At 45.3% G+C, this 18104-nt stretch overlaps 1 protein-coding gene across 1 annotated transcript; it reads right to left on the bottom strand.

The window, feature by feature from the left end:
- Positions 1-548: 548 nt before the first annotated feature.
- LOC136357254 (uncharacterized) lies at positions 549-6381 on the bottom strand. Its single transcript, XM_066312256.1, has 4 exons — positions 4690-6381; positions 4378-4457; positions 1177-1695; positions 549-1067 (listed from the first exon to the last, which is right to left on the bottom strand). Exons 1-4 carry the CDS (start codon positions 5915-5917, stop codon positions 549-551), a joined length of 2346 nt encoding a protein of 781 aa, XP_066168353.1. The 5' UTR covers positions 5918-6381.
- Positions 6382-18104: the final 11723 nt, after the last annotated feature.

Genomic DNA, 18104 nt, shown 5'->3' with positions numbered 1-18104 from the left:
CGTTGCCAGGGAAGATTCATAATAGAGATTACCTGCAATAATACTTTATATTTACCTCTGTATAATCATTTTCCTTTGCATGCTAACATTGGTTGTTTTCACTTTTTTTTGTGAAAACAGGGTAGTGCATGACTGGTTTCAACTTGCCGGAAAACTTCAAAGAAAATCCAGATGCTTTCTTCCGGAGCGTCAGGCCGCGAGTCGCTGCTCCGCAGAAAACTCTATCGATAAAGAAACCAGCCGTACCAGCGCCATCGACCTTTAAGACTATGGCTAACAAGACTCTCCGCCACCGAACGTGTGATGGCTTATCGAAATAAGCACCTTGGTTTGATGTCAAGGCGATAACCCGCAAGACTATCCTCATACAAAATAGGAACAAAGGGCATAATCGTAATGTCATTGGAGCAAGCAGAATTCTTCCTAGATGAAGCGGGTGCAGGCGCATCATAAGAGAACCTGTCATGTTCTAGAGGTGACAGCCATATGCGAAACTTCCTGACAGAATGCTGACATTTTAACTGGGAACCATCATGGACTTGGATCTGCTAAGATTTTTCTTTATCTTCGACATGCAGCGACTCATCTGTCTGTTTGACACGCAGCACCTCATCAAGATCATACAGGTTTTCGATAACCCGCTTCGTTGGATCATAGAGACCCAATTTACTCCCTGTGTTGAGCAGAATCCTTCCATCCTTCGGATCAACAGCCATCGGAACCACGACATTAGCTCCAAGGGAATAACCAGGCCAACCTTTCAGACACACTCTGTATGCTCTATCCCATTGACCATGCTCCATCTTCCAAATATCCAATTCCTCTTCAAACGGATTAGCGAGAACAACGCAAAGCATTCCTTCAAGCTCTACCACAAATGATTTGCAAGGGCTTCTGTTGTGTCTTGTTAGAGCACACGAAGGGCACTGGATGACAACAAATGTCTTGGTCGCGATCTCGAACGAGAGAATGGCGCTTGTCTTACTCTGGCTCAACCTTGGCTCACTCATCCAGTACAGAAATCCAGCCAAGTAAGCCGGAGGCATGTCATTCACAGGCAGAGGCGGCTGTAAAAAAATCACACGTGTGACGCGATTTACAGGTAAAAAGCGAGCATGTTATGTTGTAACGACAGGTTTTGAAGTTTCTCCACTGATAGAAAAGCTCCACAATGACATGCTCCTGCATCAGTGGATCGAACCCCAGGCCGACATTCTTATTACCGGTAGTAAAAGCATGATCGTGACGAAATCTATCACTAGGTATTCTATTTGGAATGTAGACAAGAGCCTCTCGGGTACTGCGGACATAGCGGTAACCTGTACAAGGGTTGTATAGATAATCCTCCAGCTCAGTGCTTATGAGATTCATCCCATGGCAAGGCTTGGAGCAAACCAGCTTTGCATCAAACCATGTATCTTTACTAGGAGATTCTTGAAGCAATTTTTCTATGCTGGCAAAACTAAAACCTGATGATCCACCTGTGCCCATGCCCACAAGCCTGATCTTTGGCCTCCTGTCCTTGTTGTTATACATGTCGTATCCACGAGCGAAGCTCCAACTTTCAATAAATCTATGCCACTGCTTAGAGACAAGTTTGAACTGCACGGCATAATCACCCGGAAGCCGTAGTAGGGCCTCCTTTATCACCTTGGCAAGGGGAGATGACAATGCTATCTCTTCATTGGTTTTACACTGTCACATCCTAAAAATCCAAAAATATATAAATTGTTGTTTAATTGGAATTTTTAGAATTTATTTTTAAAAGCCTAGAAGAGAAGATCTATTTTAATTAATAAATTCCAATATAAAATGGGACCAGATAAAATTTCATTAAATACTTTGCTTAATTCTATAATTCCTAGATTTTTCTGGGATTTATTTGAGCTAAGGAAGTATTTTTAATAAATGGAATTGCATTTCATAAATAATTTAAATTGAAAAATGTTTTTAAAAGTCTCTTTTGGCTTTGGGCCGAAAGTCGGCCCAAAACCTTTTCTCTCTCTCTCGGCCCAAGTCGGCCCAGTCCAGTCCGCAGCCGCCCGCGCGCGCGCGCCCTCGCTCGCTGACAGGTGGGGCCCGCCTGTCAGGTCGTCGTCTTCCTCGCGTCGGCCGCCGCTCGAAACCCTAGCGTGCGCCGCCGTCGTCTCCTTCCAAATTCGGCCGCGTCTTTCCATCTCCGGCCGAATCAATAGAGGGGAAATGATTCTCGGGATCTCCTCTACCTTTTCTCTTTTGGAATCATCGTCTAACTCGCTTTGGAAGTTCGTGGATTCGAGGTCGATTCGGATCGGTCTCTCTCTCTCCGAGCCCGAACTTTCCTTCTCGTCGCCGGTCGCCGTGGGCCTCCGCCGCCGCCTCTTAGCCCCTTTAAAAGGACCCCCGGAGTCGCCGCTATCCGTCGCCACCCTCGCCTTTGCTCGCCGTCGTCTGTAGCGCCCTAGCGCCGTGAGACCTTGTGCCGCCGTCGTCGCCGCCGCTTCAGCCGTGCGCCGCCGTCGTTTCGGTCGTCGTCATCACTCGGGAAGGCCACCGTCGGGATCGCCAAGTCGTCGCCGTCCTCGTCCGCCCCTTCGCCGTCGCCGAAGACCGCCGGAGCACCGTCGCCGCCGTCGACCCGATCTCCGCCGCCGCTTTTTCCTCGTCGCCGGCGCCGTCCGTTGCTCTTCCGCCGTCGTTTTGGTCATCGGTGAGTTCGCCGCGTCGCGCTCTACGTCCTGGTGCCCTCCGTTCGCGTCGCCGCGCTGTCGTTCGCCGGCGAGCATGCGATGCTGAGCCGCCGAGCCGCCGCCGGTGCTGACGTCATCGCTGACGTCATCGTTGCCGTTCCCCGTGAGCCGGTCGTGGACCGATCGATCTCGGCCGTCCGTTTTGGATAGGGTTGATCTCGGCCGTCCGTTCCCGTGAACCGCCGCCGTGCACCCGGTCCACCGCAAACCCTAGCCGCTGACGCAATAAATCCCTTTTTCCTTTTCAAAAATAATTCATTATTGCGTCATAATTCAATTAAAATCAATATAAGTGTTTTAATCCGATTAAATCTTCAAAAATTCATAACTAATTCATCTTAGCTCGGATTTAGTTGGTTCAAGTCTCTAAATTTTTCTAAAATTGAGATCTACATGTTAAAAATATCCACATATACTGTTCATGCTTGTTTATGTACTGTTTTGGTGATTTTGCTCTTTCCTGTTTAGATTCCGACGTTTCTGGAGAGTCCGTTTTCGCAGGAGAAGAATATGAAGAGTTCCAAGGCCAGCAAGGCAAGTCACACAGATCCCAAACAACCCTTTGAGCATGTTGATCCTATTTAAAGCGATTGTTTCTATTCAACTATTGCATTTATTTTCGAATGTCATTGGGTGGAATTAACCTATTCATTGTTATAGCCCTTTTGTTCTTGATTACTTTATTCCTTGATACCTTCGGTTATTATAACTTGACTAGTTGGGCTATGTATATTGGTTCAACTAGATATTAGATATAATTGCTTAGCCCTGCTTAGAAACGTTAGCACACTTTTGGGATAACTTATGACTCACTATTTAATGATGGCTTAATGATAGTTCACGATGGTCAATCGTGATTGGTTAATTAATTACTTGCCAACTAAAACTTGATAATGGTGGGTTGTGAGCACATGGTTTTGAGAATCGTGCTCATAACAATTAAGGACCGGTTCACGAGTTTCGGTTGTGAAACATTAACCGTGCCAGCCACAAGTCAGCGTGGGCAACGACTTTATCTTTTGTATAGCATGGTTCATTGCGGAGCACCAGACTGAGAAGTGGCGGAGATAAGCCCACGGGGGTCGCTGGGGAGTCCATGCCTTGTTTATAAGGGGGTGATTATGATCCAGGAAATGTGCGCTGTAGTGGATTGTGTTGTGCAAGGGGTATTGTCACAACTCCTTTCCGAGGTACCGTGGTGGTATTGAGGCACATGGTGACATGATGTGGGGTTGTGTCTTGTGGGTACAGTGGTACACCTCTGATCAGAGTAAAACTATTCGAATAGCCGTGCCCGCGGTTATGGGCGGGTCTAACAATGTTTTTCGTGATTAGTCTCACACCTCTCATCATGATAACAAATGCTATAAATGGTAATAATTTGTTTAGCTCCTGGTTTGGAATGGTATATTCCTGGTTTGGAGATAGGACTGTGCAGCCGGGATGGTTGTTCAGAATGGTTGGGCCTATACAACAGGGTATGTTGTATAGCATTGAATTAATATTGCTTAATTATCAATTGCTTTATTAAATTCTAAAATGTTTATTAAATGCTATTTATGCAAATGGAACCCTACTATGCCATCCTTTGTTATCCTGTGCATTTGCATATTTGCTGCGTGGCTTGCTGAGTATGTCATATACTCACCTTACAATCATTCATCAGAGGAAGAGTTCTACAATGATGCTGATGGTGTGGAGGATTAGGTGTAGCCTTGGTCAAGCTGCCTGTGGAGTGGAGCTGTCTGCGCCGTTTATCTTATTTTTTCCGCTACTTAGATCATTATTGATTGAGAGGAACTATCTACCTCTGTAATTACATTTTATTCGCTTATTAATTAGAGTAATAATTGTACTCTATTATCAATTTGTTATTGTGTGCCTCGGCTGATTCCTGGACGAGGGTTCACACACATGTAAGCGTTTGGAATTTTGGATAGAAATTCCGGGCGTGACATACACACAGGAGCAAGACTGTCTTCAAACAAACTGATCAGTCCAAGAGCAGAACGTGAAGTTTGGTAAGGCAAAGGAGTTCCCTTGATCTCAAGGATTGTTTCTAGTGTTTCAGATGTAGGATCATAGGCGATCGCCTTGCGATTGGATGTAGCAATGATTACATTCTTCTTCCCTGACATACCACTACTGTCAGCAGAACCAATAACTCTGATAAAATCTGGTTTCATTAAATCTCGGGCAACATGCTCCGTCGACAAATCGATGCGATGCTCCAATGACCAATCACTGGAGTAAAGATCATTCAGCTTCCAAATCTCCAGCGTAGACGACATGCGACGAAGGTCCCGGACCATGCACAGGTTACCAGAGAGATCCACCAAGTGCACTCCTGAAACCTGAAAGGGCGGTGACCTGACCAATCTGAATGTCTCTTCTGTCACAGAGAAGGATAAGATGGCAGCATGTGGCCTCAAGAAAGAGAACAAAGAGCCAGTAAGCCAGTGAAGAAACCCATCCACAAACACTGGAAGAAGTTTATGTTGTTGTGAAGCTAAAATAGAATAAGTTCCAGCAGTGCGGAATTTGAAAGGTACACCTCCACTAGCTGGCCTCCATGAGTCACCATGCTTGCCCCCTAGAGTGTATATCTGACACTTGGTATGCGGTTCTCCAGAAATTATCTCTCGAAACAGCCTAACCACCTTGTACTCCCCTGTCCGGGCATCGAATCCCAGTCCAGCAGATCCAGATGGCACGGTTTGGCAAGGTGGCAGACGGCTGATCGACCTGGTTGCCACATTGAGAACGTAGTACTCTAGTCCCATAGCATCGTGCAGAAGGGTGAGGCCATGGCACGGTGTAGGCGTCATGGCCATGAAATCGCCGCGCACATTGTCCAGATTGAAGAGCAGATCACGATGATCGTCACCGCCGAGGACTGACCGCGACAGCGGCGAGGATGCGTGCACCGATGTGGAGCCGAATCCCGCGGTCTGCGAGACGAAGAACAGCTTGGGTGGCAACGGCTTGATCTTGTTCTTGGCCGTGTGGAAGCCGCGGAATTGGTCGGAAGAGAGAGCCGTGGCCCAGGACCTGCAAACGGCTCGAAAACATAGGACGGATTCGACGGGTAGCCATTGGAGCACCTCAATCATCATCTCTTCTGGCAGCACTACCGGTGCACCACTGGCTGGTGAAACCTTCCTCCTCTTGCAGCTCATCATCACCATGGATACGTCGGCTCAAATTCGCCAAAAAAAAAAAGTACGGGAGAACGAAGTTGCTTGTATATCAGGACAAGGAAGGTAAATGTTGAGTTCTGAATTAAACAGGGTCAATACATATAGAAATATAAATTAATTAGCCGAAAAGGTCCAATGCACAATACGGTGAGAATATATAACGGATTGATAATAATTTGATATAGGTGTATTATTAGATGAAATTAGACTCATACGGGAAAGGAACGAACTCTTCTTTGCATTCAAATTGCAGATCTAACGTGGACATGGAGGTTCAGAAAAAAGCTTCAACCTTCCAGACCTAGAACAGAAGCTTGCCCTAGAGGTAAACCAAATTCGAGAACAGGTGCGTGTTGTGTAGAGAGATGATCGATCGAGATGCTCACCAGGATGCTCCTGCTCGCGAGATTGATGGAGATCGGCGCAGGTGGCGGGCGAAGTTCCCTCGCGGGCCGACGGGGAGGAGAGATACTCGAGGGGGAGAGGCACAATATTTTTCGGCACAGATGAATTTGACACGTTTTGGGCTGGTGGCCGAGGCTTGTAAGTTGTAACACCACACGGTTTCATCAAATTTTGCGGCTTGAAAAGAAAAATCTAAACATCCAATAAGCTTTGCTCACTACAGATTTCATTTTTGCACAAGGCCCATGGGGATAGGCATACGCTCAAAAAATCAGGATTTTGCATGCGTTCAGCCCAACCACATGCGAAAAAAAAAAATTTTCATGCGCGCGCTTAAGCCAACCGCATGAAAATCAAAATATTGTGAAAAAAATAAAATTCTCAACAAGAAGAAACCTAGCCCCGCCGCTGACGGTCTGCCACAGCTGGTCGCCTAATCCCAAACCCTAGCCCGCCCATTGGCCTGCCACCTGTCGCCGCTCCTGTCACGACCGGAAATAACCCAACAGGCATTCCATGCGTGCGTATATTATTCCTTGTCCTAGGAGGCAAGGTACACCAAAAGTTGATACAATTCAGAGTTTAACAAGCGGAAGCGTAAATAGTTAATTTATTACATGGGTGACGAAGGCCCAGCACACTCGAAGATAAATAAAAAACAGCGGAAGACTAGGGCGACGACCACAGGCGCTTGACGGCAGGCACGAGCTAGACACCAAAGCCTTCATCCTCCAGGTCCTCCTCTTCTGGGTTGAGTAAAAATTGAGCAAGATTGAGTACAACCACCGTACTCAGCAAGACACACCTACAAATGCAGAATAAATGCAAAGGAGTACGAAGGGCATTTAGAAGACATTTAGTTGCTCAGGGCTATTTTGTAAAGATGATCCTAGAGCTATACAGTGTTATTAATCAAGGCAGTGAACCCACACGAATCTGCCTTAACCCAAGGCCTATGATGATTCAGACCGAACTGGCAACCAGACTCAGGTCCTAGCTTGTCCCAAGCCAACCCAGGCCAACCATATCAAATTTTAGTTGTTAAGCAAGTTTTAAAAAATAAACCACTAACTTGGGTACATTGCTAGGCTTGCCCATAACCGACGGCGCGGCTATTCGAATAGATTATACTCTGATCAGAGGTGTACATCTTTACCCACAAGACACGTCTTCCTCACGTGCAAACACGGCATACGGACGGAAGACGTGACATAGTTCCCAACCCAGCCTAGCCATAAACAAGAGTACTGACCCAATCCTGGCTACGGCTGGAATCCCGGGACAGGTAATCAAGGTTGAGCCCCCTAGCAGCAGGACACCGGCCCTGTGCCATGACATCTCGACTACCGGGTTGCAGCTCGTGTAGCCTTCATTTGCCCTAGAGATGTCCATCGAGCCCCGACTTCGTCCATCTCTATCCGTGTACTTTAGCTCATGACCAGACTGAGCCACAAACTACGCCTTACCCACTAGACATGTGGAAGTACGGTAGTGCTTTATAACAGAGGCCCGATGACCGGTCCTTATAGTGGCTGAGGTGCTACTAGCAAAACCATGCACCTCATGTTAACAACCAAATTTCGTAATTTAAGTATCGGAGATGAAGATAGAATCGAAGCGGAATTCAAGATGGAGATCGTTACGGAAACAGAGGGAGAATCGGCTAAAGTCCGAATCGACTGCGATTAGGATTGGGAGAGTTCGAGTTGGACAAGGTTGGCCGATTGAACCGATGCCGACAATGTGACGTGGTACACGTTGTCGGGTTGAGTTAATGTGCTTCATGAGGATTGCCATGACTGGATTGAGTCCTGAAAAGGCAATTGTATCTATTAATTAGGACATTTCATGTAATTTTCTTAGAGATAAGTTTGGGCAAAAGTCTGCCGCAAAGACTTATGGTATCTTAAAGTTTGTTAGAGATAAGAGTCGTGTCCGACACGGACATATTTGTAATCTCGGGTATAAATAGACCCCGAAACCCATGTAATTCAACAACACACGTTCAATATAATCTCGGCGCATCGCCACCTTTTTACTTTCGTTTTGTTTCGACGAGTTCTTACTTCCGGGCTGAGCTGCATCGGTTTCAATCTTCAACTAGAGGTAAAACTTGTTATGGCGGCTTGCGTTCTCGAGATTAGTGCTTCTATCTTTATGATACTCTAATTTTATTTATGTAATTCGTCGAGTTACCATATATTCTATATAATCGTCGCAGGTTGGGCGCCGTACACAAGCATTCAATTTCTTAAAATCAGTCCCTAGTAAACATACACATATAAATAGGCACAGGAGGGAAGGATTTTTTACGGCACAAGAGAATCTCTGCCCTTGTGGTGCACGTACCATATGCTTTGCACAAGTTGGGCTCTATTATTCTGGCTTGGGAAGCACTAGGAATCATTGATGTGTTGGAGGCAGCAAGTGCTGTTGATTTGGTACGCGTGCTAGCACCAGAGCACTGATTTCGCCGTCCATGGGGAACCCTATGAGGTCCGTGCATGGCAGCTGTGAGGTGCAGTCTTAGAGCGTCCACATTGTATATTTTATCCAGGTGTGTTAGGTGTGGGGGCCATATCGGACAAAGCAAGTAGCAGTGAGAACTGCTGCATTTTGTAAACCAGCCATACAAGTACCATCATGGAGAAAATGCTGGAGTGTGTAGGAGCGACACCATGCTTCTCTCTACCCCTCCCAATGCAACAATATAGAAGCTGTTAGCAGAACTTTTGATAATTGCTACAGTAACTCATATGTGCTAATGATAGATTAATTAGACTCAAAAAGATTTGTCTCGTGGTTTCCATACGAGTTATAAAAATAGTTTTTTTATTCGTGTTCGAAAACCTCTTCCGATATCCGGTCAAATGTGACACCCAAAATATTTCATTTCACCAACTAAAAGGCTCTTAGACTGGTTGGAGAAAATGCTGCACTGTGTAGGAGCTACACCATGCTTCTCTACCCCTCCCAATGCAACAATACATATGCTATTAGCAGACCTTTCGATAATTTTGTAGGCACAAAACTTTTAAATAAAACTATAGTGTAACTATTTATGTATAATTTACATGTACCTTATGACATCATATCATGCGCGTGCCAGTGTAGTTGGCCACTGCGCTTTTGTTTCTGTCTCCCTGCTCACTAATCTTAAAGCCAATCTTAAAAATAAGGATACAACTTGTCGAAACATGAACTCGAAAATAATAAAAGGAGTAACGCACGAGACCTAAAAGTGGATGGATACGGAGACAAGGATTTAGACAGGTTCAGGCCCTCTCAATGAGAGGTAATACCCTACTCCTGTTTGGGGATTTGAATCCGCCGGGTGTATTATAGATCTGACGATCTAGTTGTGTCTCATGCCCCTAGACGGCCTCCTGCCCACCTTATATAGGATGGGGGGCAGGATTACAAGATAGAAACCTTAACCAATACGGTATTGGTTTCCTAAATCTACTTTACAATATTATCAAACCAAGACTTTAGGTCGTTCCGTAATATACAAGGAAACGTAATACCCAAGTCATGATCTGTTACATATTCCATAGATATAAGTTATCCCCTTTAACTAGTCGGATAACCATGCCGTGTGGGTATGGGGTACCCATAATCTCCACAGTAGCCCCTGAGACATTCACAGTCGAAAAGATATTCTTCTCTCGAACCAGATTACTCCAAAGCCGAGTGCTTCAATCATCTTTACCATGGTCTCCCGAGTACTTTTACCAAATATGAAGACTGTAGAGGGCTGAAAAATAAAGTCAGGTGCATCGACTAGATGCACCTAATAGGTGTAGCCCCCGACTATGTGGTTAGCTGAACAAACTAAACATATAGTCAAGGAATAAATAATCCAACCAACCGAGTGGTTTTGATAATTGTAATCAACCAAGTGACTTGATATCAATATATAGCATATGCGGTGTGAATCCCCCAAATAACATGATCCAAGTGATATACCAACTGCTTTGTAAAATATGATGAGCGCAACATAAAGTTGACTACATCATTGAAAATAAAGCAGCTACAAAGAAGCTTATATGCTGTGAATAAAATATTTCCAAAGTATTGGGCACACACCATGCGCACACTACTTTAACAGATGTGCTTAAGTCCCTAAAAGACACATGGTTTCACCACACCTGAAAATATATGGCATATGTGGTATGAAATCCGAGTAAATAAACTCAAAAATGATTTACCAACCGCTTGGAAAATGACCACGATATATAATCAGCCTAAGCCATAATATTGATCAATAAAAATGCACAATTACGTGGCAAAAAGCAATAATATTGTATCCAATCAATTACTTTATAAACCCAAACAGCGCCTTGACTATATAGAAAAGTCAGCGGGGCAGCTATATAAAGCTTTACTGTTTGACACCTTTTAAGATGCATTGTACCAACTCCTAAAAAGTTGAGTAACTGCGGTATAAAAGGATTTTAAGGTATTGGGCACTTGATCACGCGCACTTTGGCCCAAGCAAAAAGTGCCTAAGTCCCTAAAAGAACGTGACAAGCCACACCTGAAAATATGGGCTGCAGACATATTAGGCCTAGGCCAAAAAATATGCCTTCGGCACCCTTTAAAGGATGACGCATGTAACATGCTCCCGAGTAATAAATCTTCCGGGTGATATAGACCAAGTGTAGCTCATATGAATAGCTTCTGATTTGAGTGATTATCCCTTATGGGATACTCCAAAATAGATATAAAAATTGAATCCTGACTGGCGCAAGTATTCGGTTGATAGCCCTTACGGGGAATAATGAATAGTCCAGTCGTTGAGCATAAGAAATCGACTCATGACCAAATTGAAGACATAATCCTCGCGCTTGTGTCGATGAGCCCCTAAGCATGTAGTTTATCCTTCTGTTATAGTCACAATTGTCCATTGATGGTAGCTCACGTAGTCGGCATGGAGATAAAATGACCAACATGAAGATGATATTGCTCATCAGAGGTGACGGAAGATGTCAGTAGTAGTAAAAACAGTGACACCAATCAAAGGTGATGAAGTCACATAGCCGTGGAGACGAAGAAACCAGTTGGCAGCCGTCAGGTCAGCTAGCGGTGAAGATAAAGGTGCCCAACAACAACGACAGAGCAGTCGGTGGCGACGAAAGCAAGCCGATGATGAAGATGTAAACGCGCATCAATGATGATGGTGAAATCCAAGAATCATGAAGATGAAGAAAATAGTCGGCGACAACAAACGCAACCAACAGTTATGATGAAGACGCTCATCGGCGTTTGCGTAGTAGGTCAACCGTGAAGGTGAAATAACAAGTCGGCAACGACAGAAGCAACTGGAGGCGAAGACATAGTCACCCCTTAGCAACGACGGAGACGTCAGGGCCAATGAAGTAAAGGTGCTGGTGATGATGTCAGTGAAAATAATCCATCAATCTGTTGAGAAGATATCAAAGCTCGAGTAGTTTCCTTGATGCGAACGTGTGCATAACGAAGATTGATGCAACACCCCTTGATTTATAAAGATGGCAGTAGAATTTGGTGTTATAGCTGTTACAGATGCTTCACTTGGAGGAAAGTAGATGCTGTTGTCCAACTCGTTGAATCTATGTTAATTGGTTGATAACTCCAAACTCCCGGTCATGTAGATAAAATCTCAAACCTGATACTGGAAAACTTTGGAGTAGATTCTGGCGGCGTGGAGAAGCCAAAATTGCCGGTGTAATAATTGGAGTTGCTGAAATTAAATGTCGGCTCTGAAGCGAAGACGAAAATAATAACTCCCAGAGTTGACTCATTGATTGATTGATTGCTTCAGCTTGTCGAATTTTGAGTCTTGTATTTGTGTAGCCCCTGACTCTTTAGTTAGTTGGAAAACAACTAAACATAGAGTCGAGAACTGTAGCTACTTGTCGTCGAGTACTCGTTGCTTGAGTGAAGATAAATATTGAAGATGTCCGAATAGAAATCGTGAAAATTGTAGAACCACTTGCTGTAGTATAATAACACGGCATTTTAAGTGTTGACGCATGCCAAGATGTCGAAGCTCCTATAGACGTCATGGCTGGTGAAGTAGCAAAACTTGCGAAGTAGCGGCAATTGAGTTTGCCGGTGCCGAAGATAATAAAGATGAAGTCGCTCCACCATGGTGACAAAGTTGCAAAGCCGTGATGAAGTGAACACGAGTCAGCGGCAACAGAAGCAAACTAGTAGGGAAGACACGTAGTTGTAAAGATAAAAACACCAGTCGTCGACGGAAGAAGAAGAATGATGACGAAAACGAAGACGTTCTTGAACGGCGACAAAATAGGCCAGCCGTGAAAGTAAAGACACCATTTGCAGCGGCAAAGGCAAACCGGCGATGACGATGACGCCAGGCAATGATGACGAAGACGCGCAGTCATGGAGGCGAACAAACCAGTCGGCGTAAGACAAGGCGGCCGGCAATGAAGACGATGACGTCCATCAGTAGTGGAAGCGGCATAAACCAGCCGTAGAGGCGAGGGCACTAGTCAGCAACAGACGAGAACACTGGCAGAATCATGCAGCCATAGAAGTGAAGAAACCAGTCAGCAGCAGACGTAGACACCTTGCGTTGAAGGTGATGACGCCTATTTGCGGTGGCGGCAACGTGGCCAACCGTGAAGACGATAGCACCAGTTGGCGTCATACGAGGCGGCCGATGGGTGAAGATGTAGACACCCAACAACGGTGGCATAATAGGCCAGCCGTGCAGGCGGAGACACCAGTCGGCGGCAGACGAGGCGGCCGGTCGGTGAAGACGTAGACGCCCAACAACGGCGGCATAATAGGCCGGCCGTGCAGACAGAGACACCAGTTGGCAGCGACGAAGGCAAGCCGGTCGGTGAAGATAGACGCCCAACAACGGCGGCATAATAGGCCAGCCGTGCAGGCGGAAACACCAGTTGGCGACGACGGAGGCAGCCGGTCAGTGAAGACATAGACGCCCAACAACGGCGGCATAATAGGCCAGCCGTGCATGAGGAGACACCAGTCGGTGGCAGATGAAGGCAGCCGGTCGGTGAAGACGTAGACGCCTAATAACGACGGCATAATAGGCCAGCCGTGTAGGCGGAGACACCAGTCGGCGGCGACGAAGGCAAGCCGGTCGGTGATGTTCTGACTGATCCATTTCTGAAGCGTAGGGGATAAGCTTTGAAAGCCATGAATCCCTATTATGCATATCTGGATCTAGATCCTGCAGAACAAACATATAGGATGAGTAGTATCTAATATAAATATAATACTCGAGAAAAATTCAAGTATTTTAAAATATTTATAAATATGTATTTCTACTCTTGTCAATTTTGATTTCCCCGAGCAGATGACTCTGTACGTTTAAACACTCTGCCCGACTAGTCATAGCCCCAAGCACTGGGAGTCGGCCTAGGCACTTCCCAAACATGCATATGAGTGACATGAGTTCGTCATTAATGGAATAAAGTTTCACGAATCAGAATTTACTACTCGGGTACTTTTGCAATTGTTAAGAGTAAAAAATAAATTATCTTATCTCTATGCTTTTGATTTCTTCCGAGTAATACTTAGCACCTTGCGTTACTCGGTCTATCCAACGAGCCCCCGGGTGCTAGGAATCGGCCCAAAGGCAACTATCCATGACAAACCAAACGGAAAGCATAGGAAGATAGAACTCCATAACTCGATAGGCACTTTTGTACTCAGATTATGTCGCAAGCAATCAAGATAAATATTATGAAAATTATTGAAAAAATATGATATAACATCTGTAGCCCCCGACTCACTAGGCAACGGCGAAACAGTTGACGTAGTGAGGCAGAGGAAAAGGAAAATATCATATAAAAAATACTTAGCTTTTTTGTATTCCCTCGACAACGACAGAAGCAGCCGATGTAGGACCGAAGCCGTCCATCAATAGCGATGAAAACACCTGTCGGCGGCAGCGGAAGCAAGTCGGTGGTGTAGATGACAAGGCCCATCAACGGCAGCGGAGTCCGTCAACCGTATAGGCGAGGACACCAGTTGGCGGCAACAAAGGTAGGCCGGCGGTAAAGTCGTAGATGCCCAACAACAGCGGCAGAGTCCGTCAACCGTATAGGCAAGGACACCAGTCGGCGGCAACAAAGGCAGGCCGGCGGTAAAGACAATGTCGCCATCAGCAACGGCGGCGGAATCCACCAACCATAGTGATAAAGAAACCAGTCAGCGACGACGAAAGCGGTCAACGATGAAATCACACCGGTTGGCAGTGGAGATCACAACTCCGAAAATCCAACAATTCATGGATTTATTTTTTCCGGGTAAGCTGTAGGCGACTGCTCCCATGTGCCCGTGGTGGCCACAAGACATCCGTGGGCACTGGTCCAGTATTTGGATCGCTCATGGATAAAACCTCTATGTATGAGGGCGCTGCCAACGGCTCCATCTTGATCTCAGCCGGCCAGCAGGAAAACACCAGAAGAGCAAATCATGATTAGAGATTAATCTAATGGATGCAGACTTTGAGAGAGAGGGCCGAGCAAGCTGAGGAGGAAAAGGAGGCCGGCTGGCCGGATGGGGGGAAGGAAGAAGGGGGGGTGGGGGATTTAATTTGTTTTCTTTTTATTTAAATTGATTGAATGAAAATTGTATTATTATAAATACTTCTTGAGCTTCGAAAATTCACGGGAAATTTTCAGAGAATATTTAGGGCACAAAGAATATTACAAAATATTCCCGGCCGATGATTTTTAACCGGATATTTTAATCCTCCCATTATTTCACTTGTTGAATTTGCTTTATCTTTTATTTAATTTCTAGAAAATTCATTATTAAACGATTTTTAATCCCGAACGAAAATCGGGGCGTTACAGCGTCCCTCCACCCCACCGCGGCGTCCATGTCACATCCTGATTTTTGTTTCAGGATTTATAAATTATTTAATAAATTATTAATAGAATTTATATTAAATGTTCATTAATTTACAAGTGAAGTTAAATGTGGGAAATAAAATTTCCCAAATATAAAGCATGGATGGATTTAATTTTTATTAAATTCTCCATGGCTAATTATACTCTCTGGAATTTTCTCGGATTTTTCGGAGCTTAATTATTAATTTTAATCATACAAAGAGCATTTCAGTAATTACCCACATATTAAATTAATCATTAAATGGTCTGATTATAACTTTGTTAAGTACTTTTAGTGTCCAAGTATTTTCAGGATTTTTCTTGAAATTATTTGAGCATTGGAAGTATTTTTAACAATTGAAAGATCATTTAAGTGATTATTTGTCACGCCCGGAATTTCTATCCAAAATTCCAAACGCTTACATGTGTGTAAACCCTCATCCAGGAATCAGCCGAGGCACACAATAACAAATTGATAATAGAGTACAATTATTACTCTAATTATTAGTCGTATAAAATGTCATTACAGAGGTAGATAGTTCCTCTCAATCAATAAAGATCTAAGCAGCGGAAAAAGATAAACGGCGCAGACGGCTCCACTCCACAGGCAGCTTGACCAAGGCTACACCTAATCCTCCACACCATCAGCTTCACTGTAGAACTCTTCCTCTGATGAATGATTGCAAGGTGAGTATATGACATACTCAGCAAGCCACGCAGCAAATATGCAAGTGCACAGGATTACAAAGGATAGCATAATAGGGTTTCATTTGCAGAAGCAGCATTTAGCAAACATTTGAGAATTTAAAACAGTTAAATATTAATTAAGCAGTATTAATCCAACGCTATACAACATAACCTGTTGTATAGGCCCAACCATTCTGAACAACCATCCCGGCTGCACAGTTCTATCTCCAAACCAGGAATATACCATTCCAAACCAGGAGCTAATCAAATTATTACCAGTTTTAGCATCATTTACTATGGTGAGAAGGGTGAGACTAATCACGAAAGACATTGTTAGACCCGCCCATAACCGCGGGCACGGCTATTCGAATAGTTTTACTCTGATCAGAGGTGCACCACTGTACCCACAAGACACAACCCCACATCATGTTACCATGTGCCTCAATACCACCACGGTACCTCGGAAAGGAGTTGTGACAATACCCCTTATACAACACAATCCACTGCAGTACACCTTCCTGGATCATAATCACCCCCTTATAAACAAGGCATGGACTCCCCAGCGACCCCCGTGGGCTTATCTCCGCCACTTCTCAGTCTGGTGCCCCGCAATGAACCATGCTATACAAAAGATAAAGCCGTTGCCCATGCTGGCTTGTGGTTGGCACGGTTAATGTTTCACAACCGAAACTCGTGAACCGGTCCTTAATTGTCATGAGCACGACTATCAAAACCATGTGCTCACAACCCACCATTACCAGGTTTTAGTTGGCACATTAATTAATTAACTAATCACGATTGACCATCGTGAACTATCATTAAGCCATCATGAAATAACAGTGAATCATTAGTTATCCCGAAAGTGAGCTAATGTTTCTAAGCAGGGCTAAGCAAATGTATCTAAACATCTAGTTGAACCAATATAAATAAAGCCCAACTAGTCAAATTATAATAACCCAAGGTATCAAGGAATAAGGTAAACAAGAACAAAAAGGGCTATAACAAAGAATAGGTTAATTCCACCCAATGACATTCGAAAATAAATGCAATATTTGAATAGAAACAATAGCTTTAAATAGGATCAACATGCTCAAAGGGTTGTTTGGGATCTGTGTGACTTGCCTTGCTGGCCTTGGAATTCTTCAAACTCTTCTCCGGCGAAAACGGACTCTCCGGAAACGACGGAATCTAAGCAGAAAAGAACAAAAACACCAAAACAGCACATAAACAAGCATGAACAGTACATGTGGATATTTTTAATGTGTAGATCTCAATTTTAGAAAAATTTAGAGACTTGAACCAACTAAATTGGAGCTAAGATGAATTAGTTATGAATTTTTAAAGTTTAAATCAGATTAAAACACTTAAATCGGTTAAAATTGAATTATGACGCAATAATGAATTATTTTTGAAAAGAAAAAGGGGATTTATTGCGTCAGCGGCTAGGGTTTCGGTGGACCGGGCGCACGGGCGGCGGTTCACGTGAACGGACGGCCGAGATTGATCCAATCCAAATCGGACGGCCGAGATCGATCGGGTCTACGGCGGTTCACGGCGGACGACCCCGATGACGCCAGCAATGACGTCACCGACGGCGGCGGCGGCGGCTCGGCGGGCGGGGACGGCTCGGGCGGCGCACGCTCGCCGGCGAACGGCGGCGCGAGGACACAAACGGAGGACACCAGCACGTAGAGGACAACGCGGCGAACTCACCGGTGACCAAAACGGCGGCGGCAACCTTCGGGTCGACGGCGGCGATGACGCTCCGGCGGTCTTCAGCGACGGCAAAGGGGCGGACGAGGACGGCGACGCGACGGCGAACACGACGGTGACCTTCCCGAGCGACGGCGACGGCTGGAACGGCGGCGACACACGGCTGGAGCGGCGGCGGCGACAGCGAAGCTAGGGCGCACGGCGCTAGGACGATTCCGGCGACGAGAGGCGAAGGCGAGGGTGGCGGCGGGTAGCGGAGAGCACGGGGAAGCTTTTAAAGGGGCTCGGAGACGACGGCGGAGGCCCACGACGACGGCAACGGCGAAGGAAACCTCGGCTTGGAGAGAGGGAACCCGATCCGAATCAAACTCGATTCCACAAGCTTCCAAAACGATTTAGCCGATGATTCCAAAGAGGAAAAGGTAGAGGAGATCCCGGAGATTGTTTCCCCTCAACCAATTCGGCCGGAGAAGGAAAGGAACGGCCGGATTGGA

This window comes from Oryza sativa, chromosome 7 (genome assembly GCF_034140825.1).
Source record: "Oryza sativa Japonica Group chromosome 7, ASM3414082v1".
NCBI classification, from domain to species: Eukaryota; Viridiplantae; Streptophyta; class Magnoliopsida; order Poales; family Poaceae; genus Oryza; species Oryza sativa.
This window is presented reverse-complemented; position numbering and strand designations above follow the sequence as displayed.